Here is a 12408-nt window from a genome sequence, read left to right as displayed (position 1 = left end):
GATGGTGATTGTGATAGGTTACTGGTTGTTATGTGGTTTTATGATGGTGATTGTGATAGGTTACTGGTTGTTATGTGGTTTCATGGTGGTGATTGTGATAGGTTACTGGTTGTTATGTGGTTTTATGGTTTTATGATGGTGATTGTGATAGGTTACTGGTTGTTATGTGGTTTTATGATGGTGATTGTGATAGGTTACTGGTTGTTATGTGGTTTTATGATGGTGATTGTGATAGGTTACTGGTTGTTATGTGGTTTCATGGTGGTGATTGTGATAGGTTACTGGTTGTTATGTGGTTTTATGGTTTTATGATGGTGATTGTGATAGGTTACTGGTTGTTATGTGGTTTTATGATGTTGATTGTGATAGGTTACTGGTTGTTATGTGGTTTTATGATGTTGATTGTGATAGGTTACTGGTTATTATGTGGTTTTATGGTGTTGATTGTGATAGGTTACTGGTTGTTATATGGTTTTATGATGGTGATTGTGATAGGTTACTGGTTGTTATGTGGTTTTATGATGTTGATTGTGATAGGTTACTGGTTGTTATGTGGTTTTATGATGTTGATTGTGATAGGTTACTGGTTGTTATGTGGTTTTATGGTTTTATGATGGTGATAGGTTACTGGTTGTTATATGGTTTTATGATGGTGATTGTGATAGGTTACTGGTTGTTATGTGGTTTTATGATGTTGATTGTGATAGGTTACTGGTTGTTATGTGGTTTTATGGTGTTGATTGTGATAGGTTACTGGTTGTTATGTGGTTTTATGGTTTTATGATGGTGATTGTGATAGGTTACTGGTTGTTATGTGGTTTTATGGTGGTGATTGTGATAGGTTACTGGTTGTTATGTGGTTTTATGGTGTTGATTGTGATAGGTTACTGGTTGTTATATGGTTTTATGGTGTTGATTGTGATAGGTTACTGGTTGTTATGTGGTTTTATGATGTTGATTGTGATAGGTTACTGGTTGTTATGTGGTTTTATGATGGTGATTGTGATAAGTTACTGGTTGTTATGTGGTTGTTATGTGGTTTTATGATGGTGATTGTGATAGGTTACTGGTTGTTATGTGGTTTTATGATGGTGATAGGTTACTGGTTGTTATATGGTTTTATGATGGTGATTGTGATAGGTTACTGGTTGTTATGTGGTTTTATGGTGTTGATTGTGATAGGTTACTGGTTGTTATGTGGTTTTATGGTGTTGATTGTGATAGGTTACTGGTTGTTATGTGGTTTTATGGTGTTGATTGTGATAGGTTACTGGTTGTTATGTGGTTTTATGGTGTTGATTGTGATAAGTTACTGGTTGTTATGTAATATGATGAGTAACAGCCGCTCAGACCAGCAACACTGTACCCTTGCGGCACTAAACAAAAATAAATCAATGATGGTGATTGTGATAGGTTACTGGTTGTTATGTGGTTTTATGATGGTGATAGGTTACTGGTTGTTATATGGTTTTATGATGGTGATTGTGATAGGTTACTGGTTGTTATATGGTTTTATGATGGTGATTGTGATAGGTTACTGGTTGTTATGTGGTTTTATGATGGTGATTGTGATAGGTTACTGGTTGTTATGTGGTTTTATGATGGTGATTGTGATAGGTTACTGGTTGTTATGTGGTTTCATGGTGGTGATTGTGATAGGTTACTGGTTGTTATGTGGTTTTATGGTTTTATGATGGTGATTGTGATAGGTTACTGGTTGTTATGTGGTTTTATGATGTTGATTGTGATAGGTTACTGGTTGTTATGTGGTTTTATGATGTTGATTGTGATAGGTTACTGGTTGTTATGTGGTTTTATGATGTTGATTGTGATAGGTTACTGGTTGTTATGTGGTTTTATGATGTTGATTGTGATAGGTTACTGGTTATTATGTGGTTTTATGGTTTTATGATGGTGATAGGTTACTGGTTGTTATATGGTTTTATGATGGTGATTGTGATAGGTTACTGGTTGTTATGTGGTTTTATGATGGTGATTGTGATAGGTTACTGGTTGTTATGTGGTTTTATGATGTTGATTGTGATAGGTTACTGGTTGTTATGTGGTTTTATGGTGTTGATTGTGATAGGTTACTGGTTGTTATGTGGTTTTATGGTTTTATGATGGTGATTGTGATAGGTTACTGGTTGTTATGTGGTTTTATGATGGTGATTGTGATAGGTTACTGGTTGTTATGTGGTTTTATGGTGTTGATTGTGATAGGTTACTGGTTGTTATGTGGTTTTATGGTGTTGATTGTGATAGGTTACTGGTTGTTATGTGGTTTTATGATGTTGATTGTGATAGGTTACTGGTTGTTATGTGGTTTTATGATGGTGATTGTGATAGGTTACTGGTTGTTATGTGGTTGTTATGTGGTTTTATGATGGTGATTGTGATAGGTTACTGGTTGTTATGTGGTTTTATGATGGTGATAGGTTACTGGTTGTTATGTGGTTTTATGGTGTTGATTGTGATAGGTTACTGGTTGTTATGTGGTTTTATGATGGTGATTGTGATAGGTTACTGGTTGTTATGTGGTTTTATGGTGTTGATTGTGATAAGTTACTGGTTGTTATGTAATATGATGAGTAACAGCCGCTCAGACCAGCAACACTGTACCCTTGCGGCACTAAACAAAAATAAATCAACTTTTGAAGGAGAGCGTCAATATAGGTATCCTACACACCAGGCAGCAGCTGGAAAAGATCTGGCTTAAAGGACCAACTGAGAATCCACACCTCCAGTCCAGTTGGATGCACTATGGCATCCAAAGCTGACATTAACTTTAAAAAGAGGTCACAGGTAAAAGGACTACCTTTCACACAGAGGGGGTTGGCACGTGGCAGCTCTCTCTTGTGTTTGGGCTGTCCTCTCTTGTGAAGGCAGTCTATGTAGAGCCTCACCCTCCGGTCCACAGCATCTCTCACCAGACTAGTGACCTCCTGGAGAGGATAGAGGACAAGATGTTACAGGGAGGGACTAGGAGACATTATGGTAGAGGTACAACCACACCAGGTCCACAGCAGGGAGGAGATATTAAGAGAGAAGTGGGGTGGGATGGTACCTATCTATATTAATACACATCTCAGTGGGGTGGTACCTATCTATATTAATACACATCTATATTAATACACATTTATATTAATATACATCTCAGTGAGGTAGTACCTATCTATATTAATACACATCTATATTAATACACATCTATATTAATACACATCTATATTAATACACATCTATATTAATACACATCTATATTAATACACATCTCAGTGGGGTGGTACCTATCTATATTAATACACATCTATATTAATACACATCTCGGTGAGGTGGTACCTATCTATATTAATATACATCTATATTAATACACATCTCAGTGGGGTGGTACCTATCTATATTAATACATATCTATATTAATACACTATATTAATACACATATCAGTGGGGTGGTACCTATCTATATTAATACACATCTATATTAATACACATCTATATTAATACACATCTCAGTGAGGAAGTACCTATCTATATTAATACACATCTATATTAATACACATCTATATTAATACACATCTCAGTGAGGTAGTACCTATCTATATTAATACACCTCTATATTAATACACATCTATATTAATACACATCTCAGTGGGGTGGTACCTATCTATATTAATACACATCTATATTAATACACAGCTCAGTGAGGTGGTGTCTATCTATATTAATACACATCTATATTAATACACATCTATATTAATACACATCTCAGTGAGGTAGTACCTATCTATATTAATACACATCTCAGTGAGGTAGTACCTATCTATATTAATACACATCTATATTAATACACATCTATATTAATACACAGCTCAGTGAGGTGGTGTCTATCTATATTAATACACATCTATATTAATACACATCTATATTAATACACATCTCAGTGAGGTAGTACCCATCTATATTAATACACATCTCAGTGAGGTAGTACCTATCTATATTAATACACATCTATATTAATACACATCTATATTAATACACATCTCAGTGGGGTAGTACCTATCTATATTAATACACATCTATATTAATACACATCTATATTAATACACATCTCAGTGAGGTGGTACCTATCTATATTAATACACATCTATATTAATACACATCTATATTAATACACATATCAGTGGGGTGGTACCTATCTATATTAATACACATCTATATTAATACACATCTATATTAATACACATCTCAGTGAGGTGGTACCTATCTATATTAATACACATCTATATTAATATACATCTCAGTGGGGTGGTACCTATCTATATTAATACACATCTATATTAATACACATCTATATTAATACACATCTCAGTATTAATACACATCTATATTAATATACATCTCAGTGAGGTGGTACCTATCTATATTAATATACATCTAGATTAATACACATCTATATTAATACACATCTATATTAATACACATCTATATTAATACCCATCTATATTAATACACATCTCAGTGGGGTGGTACCTATCTATATTAATACACATCTCAGTGAGGTGGTACCTATCTATATTAATACACATCTATATTAATACACATCTCAGTGGGGTGGTACCTATCTATATTAATACACATCTATATTAATACACTATATTAATACACATCTCAGTGGGGTGGTACCTATCTATATTAATACACATCTATATTAATACACATCTATATTAATACACATCTCAGTGAGGTAGTACCTATCTATATTAATACACATCTATATTAATACACATCTCAGTGAGGTAGTACCTATCTATATTAATACCCATCTATATTATTAATACACATCTATATTAATACACATCTCAGTGAGGTAGTACCTATCTATATTAATACACATCTATATTAATACACATCTATATTAATACACATCTCAGTGAGGTAGTACCTATCTATATTAATACACATCTATATTAATACACATCTCAGTGGGGTGGTACCTATCTATATTAATACACATCTATATTAATACACATCTATATTAATACACATCTCAGTGGGGTGGTACCTATCTATATTAACACACATCTATATTAATACACATCTCAGTGGGGTGGTACCTATCTATATTAATACACATCTCAGTGAGGTAGTACCTATCTATATTAATACACATCTATATTAATACACATCTATATTAATATACATCTCAGTGGGGTGGTACCTATCTATATTAATATACATCTCAGTGGGGTGGTACCTATCTATATTAATATACATCTCAGTGGGGTGGTACCTATCTATATTAATACACATCTATATTAATACACATCTCAGTGGGGTGGTACCTATCTATATTAATACACATCTATATTAATACACATCTATATTAATATACATCTCAGTGAGGTGGTACCTATCTATATTAATACACATCTATATTAATACACATCTATATTAATATACATCTCAGTGAGGTGGTATCTATCTATATTAATACACATCTATATTAATACACATCTATATTAATACACATCTATATTAATACACATCTCAGTGGGGTGGTACCTATCTATATTAATACACATCTATATTAATATACATCTCAGTGGGGTGGTACCTATCTATATTAATACACATCTCAGTGGGGTGGTACCTATCTATATTAATACACATCTATATTAATATACATCTCAGTGAGGTGGTACCTATCTATATTAATACACATCTATATTAATACACTATATTAATACACATATCAGTGGGGTGGTACCTATCTATATTAATACACATCTATATTAATACACATCTATATTAATATACATCTCAGTGAGGTAGTACCTATCTATATTAATACACATCTATATTAATACACATCTATATTAATATACATCTCAGTGGGGTGGTACCTATCTATATTAATACACATCGATATTAATACACATCTATAAGGAAGACATACTAAAACAGGTATTTATTTATTAAATCATATTCAAATAAACGTTTTGTTATTGTTCATGGTATTGACATTTTTATTCCGATACCTGTTATTTAAATGAAAGGTTGTTGTGAAAGTTTCCTGCCTCCAACCCTCACCTCCCCCAAGACCAACACAAACACACCTGGTCTCCCATATCCCCATACCTCAGTGTGCTCCATAGTGAACCAGCTGGTTTCCTGTGGTGCTCCGCGGCCCAGAGGCCCAATGATCTGCAGTTCCACCAACACAGCATAGCTCCCACACTGTAACACACACAACAGGATGCTGAGAGACTCCCACACTGTAACACAGACAACAGGATGCTGAGAGACTCCCACACTGTAACACAGACAACAGGATGCTGAGAGACTCCCACACTGTAACAGACAACAGGATGCTGAGAGACTCCCACACTGTAACACAGACACAACAGGATGCTGAGAGACTCCCACACTGTAACACAGACACAACAGGATGCTGAGAGACTCCCACACTGTAACACAGACACAACAGGATGCTGAGAGACTCCCACACTAACACAGACAACAGGATGCTGAGAGACTCCCACACTGTAACACAGACACAACAGGATGCTGAGAGACTCCCACACTGTAACACAGACAACAGGATGCTGAGAGACTCCCACACTGTAACACAGACACAACAGGATGCTGAGAGACTCCCACACTGTAACACAGACACAACAGGATGCTGAGAGACTCCCACACTGTAACACAGACACAACAGGATGCTGAGAGACTCCCACACTGTAACACAGACACAACAGGATGCTGAGATACTCCCACACTGTAACACAGACACAACAGGATGCTGAGACTCCCACACTGTAACACAGACAACAGGACCCATCTCTCTAGCCATCTCTCTAGAAACCAGACCCATCTCTCTAGCCATCTCTCTAGAAACCAGACCCATCTCTCTAGCCATCTCTCTAGAAACCAGACCCATCTCTCTAGCCATCTCTCTAGAAACCAGACCCATCTCTCTAGCCATCTCTCTAGAAACCAGACCCATCTCTCTAGCCATCTCTCTAGAAACCAGACCCATCTCTCAAGCCATCTCTCTAGAAACCAGACCCATCTCTCTAGAAACCAGACCCATCTCTCTAGAAACCAGACCCATCTCTCTAGCCATCTCTCTAGAAACCAGACCCATCTCTCTAGCCATCTCTCTAGAAACCAGACCCATCTCTCTAGCCATCTCTCTAGAAACCAGACCCATCTCTCTAGCCATCTCTTCAGAAACCAGACCCATCTCTCTAGAAACCAGACCCATCTCTAGCCATCTCTCTAGAAACTAGACCAATCTCTCCAGCCATCTCTCCTCTCCTCTCTGTTCCTCTCTCCCTCCCACTGCCTCTCCTCTCTGTTCCTCTCTCCCTCCCACTGCCTCTCCTCTCTGTTCCTCTCTCCCTCCCACTGTCTCTCCTCTCTCTGTTCCTCTCTCCCTCCCACTGCCTCTCCTCTCTCTGCTCCTCTCTCCCTCCCACTGTCTCTCCTCTGTTCCTCTCTCCCTCCCACTGTCTCTCCTCTCTGTTCCTCTCTCCCTCCCACTGTCTCTCCTCTCTGTTCCTCTCTCCCTCCCACTGCCTCTCCTCTCTGTTCCTCTCTCCCTCCCACTGCCTCTCCTCTCTGTTCCTCTCTCCCTCCCACTGTCTCTCCTCGCTGTTCCTCTCTCCCTCCACTACCTCGCTGTTCCTCTCTCCCTCCCACTGTCTCTCCTCTCTGTTCCTCTCTCCCTCCCACTGCCTCTCCTCTCTGTTCCTCTCTCCCTCCCACTGTCTCTCCTCTCTGTTCCTCTCTCCCTCCCACTGTCTCTCCTCTCCTCCTCTGTCCCTCTCTCTCTCTGCCCCTCCTGTCTCTCCCCTTCTTCCTCCTCTGTTCCGCTCTCTCTCTGCCCCTCCTCCTGTCTCCCCTTCTTCCTCCTCTGTTCCACTCTCTCTCTCTGCCCCTCCTGTCTCTCCCCTTCTTCCTCCTCTGTTCCACTCTCTCTCTGCCCCTCCTCCTGTCTCCCCTTCTTCCTCCTCTGTTCCACTCTCTCTCTCTGCCCCTCCTCCTGTCTCTCCCCTTCTTCCTCTCTCCCTCCCACTGTCTCTCCTCTCCTCCTCTGTTCCACTCTCTCTCTCTGCCCCTCCTGTCTCCCCTTCTTCCTCCTCTGTTCCACTCTCTCTCTGCCCCTCCTCCTGTCTCTCCCCCTTCTTCCTCCTCTGTTCCACTCTCTCTCTGCCCCTCCTCCTGTCTCTCCCCTTCTTCCTCCTCTGTTCCACTCTCTCTCTCTGCCCCTCCTGTCTCTCCCCTTCTTCCTCGCTCTGTTCCTCTCTCCCTCCCACTGTCTCTCCTCTCCTCCTCTGTTCCACTCTCTCTCACTGCCCCTCCTCCTGTCTCTCCCCTTCTTCCGCTCTCTGCTCCTCTCTCCCTCCCACTGTCTCTCCTCTCTCTGTTCCTCTCTCCCTCCCACTGTCTCTCCTCTCCTCCTCTGTTCCACTCTCTCTCTCTGCCCTCCTCCTGTCTCTCCCCTTCTTCCTCCTCTGTTCCACTCTCTCTCTCTGCCCCTCCTCCTGTCTCTCCCCTTCTTCCTCTCTCTGCTCCTCTCTCCCTCCCACTGCCTCTCCTCTCTGTTCCTCTCTCCCTCCCACTGCCTCTCCTCTCTGTTCCTCTCTCCCTCCCACTGTCTCTCCTCTCTGTTCCTCTCTCCCTCCCACTGCCTCTCCTCTCTGTTCCTCTCTCCCTCCCACTGTCTCTCCTCTCTGTTCCTCTCTCCCTCCCCTCCCACTGTCTCTCCTCTCTCTGTTCCTCTCTCCCTCTCTCTGTTCATCTCTCCCTCCCACTGTCTCTCCTCTCTCGGTTCCTCTCTCCCTCCCACTGTCTCTCCTCTCTCTGTTCCTCTCTCCCTCCCACTGTCTCTCCTCTCCTCCTCTGTTCCACTCTCTCTCTGCCCGTCCTCCTGTCTCTCCCCTTCTTCCTCCTCTGTTCCACTCTCTCTCTCTCTGCCCCTCCTCCTGTCTCTCCCCTTCTTCCTCCTCTGTCCCACTCTCTCTCTGCCCCTCCTCCTGTCTCTCCCCTTCTTCCTCCTCCTCTATTCCACTCTCTCTCTCTCTGCCCCTCCTGTCTCTCCCCTTCTTCCTCCTCTGTCCCACTCTCTCTCTGCCCCTCCTCCTGTCTCTCCCCTTCTTCCTCCTCTGTTTCACTCTCTCTCTCTCTGCCCCTCCTCCTGTCTCTCCCCTTCTTCCTCCTCTGTTCCACTCTCTCTCTCTCTGCCCCTCCTCCTTTCTCTCCCCTTCTTCCTCCTCTGTCCCACTCTCTCTCTGCCCCTCCTCCTGTCTCTCCCCTTCTTCCTCCTCTGTTCCACTCTCTCTCTCTCTCTGCCCCTCCTCCTGTCTCTCCCCTTCTTCCTCCTCTGTCCCACTCTCTCTCTCTCTCTGCCCCTCCTCCTGTCTCTCCCCTTCTTCCTTCTCTGTTCCACTCTCTCTCTCTGCCCCTTCTCCTGTCTCTCCCCTTCTTCCTCCTCTGTCCCACTCTCTCTCTCTCTGCCCCTCCTCCTGTCTCTCCCCTTCTTCCTCCTCTGTCCCACTCTCTCTCTCTGCCCCTCCTCCTGTCTCTCCCCTTCTTCCTCCTCTGTTCCACTCTCTCTCTCTGCCCCTCCTCCTGTCTCTCCCCTTCTTCCTCCTCTGTTCCACTCTCTCTCTCTCTGCCCCTCCTCCTGTCTCTCCCCTTCTTCCTCCTCTGTCCCACTCTCTCTCTCTCTGCCCCTCCTCCTGTCTCTCCCCTTCTTCCTCCTCTGTCCCACTCTCTCTCTCTCTGCCCCTCCTCCTGTCTCTCCCCTTCTTCCTCCTCTGTTCCACTCTCTCTCTCTGCCCCTCCTCCTGTCTCTCCCCTTCTTCCTCCTCTGTTCCACACTCTCTCTCTCTGCCCCTCCTCCTGTCTCTCCCCTTCTTCCTCCTCTGTCCCACTCTCTCTCTCTGCCCCTCCTCCTGTCTCTCCCCTTCTTCCTCCTCTGTTCCACTCTCTCTCTCTGCCCCTCCTCCTGTCTCTCCCCTTCTTCCTCCTCTGTCCCACTCTCTCTCTCTCTCTGCCCCTCCTCCTGTCTCTCCCCTTCTTCCTCCTCTGTCCCACTCTCTCTCTCTGCCCCTCCTCCTGTCTCTCCCCTTCTTCCTCCTCTGTTCCACTCTCTCTCTCTGCCCCTCTCCTTTCATATATTAGAATGCAACCCCTCCCAGCTTGGAAACAAGTTTGAATCACCCAAACAAATTCCTCTCAGAAAAACCTCTCCTACAATGAGAGATTCATTACCAGACTTTGAAGACAAGTACTGTTGTTGGGTTGGGAAGAATCTCCAGTCAAGTTAAAGATTAAAAGATCATATTAGCAAAAGGGACAGTTGAGTCAATTACTCTGGCAAATGTTTTATTTTTCACATGAAAGCATTGTAATTGACAGAGTAAACAGGAATGTAAGAGAGAGGAGCTGCTGTGACTTGTTCTCCTCAGAGAGCAGCGAGTGGGAAGACTGCCCCCATGTGGTTGAAAAGGAAGCAACACTTCCTGACCGATATGTCCTTTTGGTAAACACTGCAGAACTTGACTCATATAAGTCATGGGAACTTCAAAATACAACATGCACCAGACTGATTTTTGACATCTAGTTGAAAGTGAGTGATTACTGACCTAAATTCCTCATATGCTGTAAAACATGGCTATCCAACCCTGTTCCTGGAGAGAAACCCTCCTGTAGGTTTTAACTCCAACCCTGTTCCTGGAGAGAAACCCTCCTGTAGGTTTTAACTCCAAACCTGTTCCTGGAGAGAAACCCTCCTGTAGGTTTCAACTCCAACCCTGTTCCTGGAGAGAGACCCTCCTGTAGGTTTTAACTCCAACCCTGTTCCTGGAGAGAGACCCTCCTGTAGGTTTTAACTCCAACCCTGTTCCTGGAGAGAGACCCTCCTGTAGGTTTTAACTCCAACCCTGTTCCTGGAGAGAGACCCTCCTGTAGGTTTTAACTCCAACCCTGTTCCTGGAGAGAGACCCTCCTGTAGGTTTTAACTCCAACCCTGTTCCTGGAGAGATACCGTCCAGGAGGGGTCCTGCAATGTAAAACCTACAGGAGGGTAGTGCTCTAGAAACAGGGTTGGAGAGCCCTGCTCTAAAAATAACCACCATTACAATTACGCGAAACTGAGAAGTCGACACAAAATGATACAAACGCTGAGCTGTAATTGACCGAACAGCTCAAAACAAAACACAGCCCACATTTTTCTAAAACCCAAGGGACCTTTCAGAAATATGACAAAATAAAAGCTGCAGAAGCCTTAGGCCTGAACAGGACAAGCTACTGCCTTAGGCCTGAACAGGACAAGCTACTGCCTTAGGCCTGAACAGGACAAGCTACTGCCTTAGGCCTGAACAGGACAAGCTACTGCCTTAGGCCTGAACAGGACAAGCTACTGCCTTAGGCCTGAACAGGACAAGCTACTGCCTTAGGCCTGAACAGGACAAGCTACTGCCTTAGGCCTGAACAGGACAAGCTACTGCCTTAGGCCTGAACAGGACAAGCTACTGCCTTAGGCCTGAACAGGACAAGCTACTGCCTTAGGCCTGAACAGGACAAGCTACTGCCTTAGGCCTGAACAGGACAAGCTACTGCCTTAGGCCTGAACAGGACAAGCTACTGCCTTAGGCCTGAACAGGACAAGCTACTGCCTTAGGCCTGAACAGGACAAGCTACTGCCTTAGGCCTGAACAGGACAAGCTACTGCCTTAGGCCTGAACAGGACAAGCTACTGCCTTAGGCCTGAACAGGACAAGCTACTGCCTTAGGCCTGAACAGGACAAGCTACTGCCTTAGGCCTGAACAGAGCAAGCTACTGCCTTAGGCCTGAACAGAGCAAGCTACTGCCTTAGGCCTGAACAGAGCAAGCTACTGCCTTAGGGTGAACAGAGCAAGCTACTGCCTTAGGCCTGAACAGGACAAGCCACTGAAATTTTCCTGGGCCCCGAACAACAATCCTGCAATTTGTTCTTCAGATTTTATAAGGCCTAACAGGACAACTATTTGGCCTGAACAGGACAGGAAGTGCCTGAACAGGACAAGCTCTGCCTTGACCTGAACAGGACAATGGTCTGCCTTAGGCCTGAACAGGACAAGCTACTGCCTTAGGCCTGAACAGAGCAAGCTACTGCCTTAGGGTGAACAGAGCAAGCTACTGCCTTAGGCCTGAACAGGACAAGCCACTGAAATTTTCCTGGGCCCCGGCCAACAATCCTGCAATTTGTTCTTCAGATTTTATAAGATAAATACCACTGATTGAAACATATTTGTTGAACAGTGAGTAGGAAGTGCTGTACCACAATGATTACAAGGTCTCCTCTGACTGTCTGTGTTTGTCCATGGTCTCCTGTCTCCATGACCAGGCCGCGG

The 12408-nt window shown here is 43.3% G+C and overlaps 1 protein-coding gene across 1 annotated transcript in view; it reads right to left on the bottom strand.

The window, feature by feature from the left end:
- The window catches only part of LOC124047516 (SLX4 interacting protein), a 124763-nt gene that overhangs the window by 88586 nt on the left and 23769 nt on the right, over positions 1-12408 (bottom strand). Inside the window, exons 3-4 of the mRNA XM_046367817.1 lie at positions 6139-6237; positions 2819-2945 (exon numbers count right to left, since the gene is read on the bottom strand). Of these exons, the coding sequence (XP_046223773.1) occupies positions 2819-2945; positions 6139-6237 (226 nt within the window). The remainder of the gene's footprint in view (positions 1-2818; positions 2946-6138; positions 6238-12408) is intronic.

Source organism: Oncorhynchus gorbuscha, linkage group LG11 (genome assembly GCF_021184085.1).
Source record: "Oncorhynchus gorbuscha isolate QuinsamMale2020 ecotype Even-year linkage group LG11, OgorEven_v1.0, whole genome shotgun sequence".
Classification (NCBI taxonomy): domain Eukaryota; kingdom Metazoa; phylum Chordata; class Actinopteri; order Salmoniformes; family Salmonidae; genus Oncorhynchus; species Oncorhynchus gorbuscha.
This window is presented reverse-complemented; position numbering and strand designations above follow the sequence as displayed.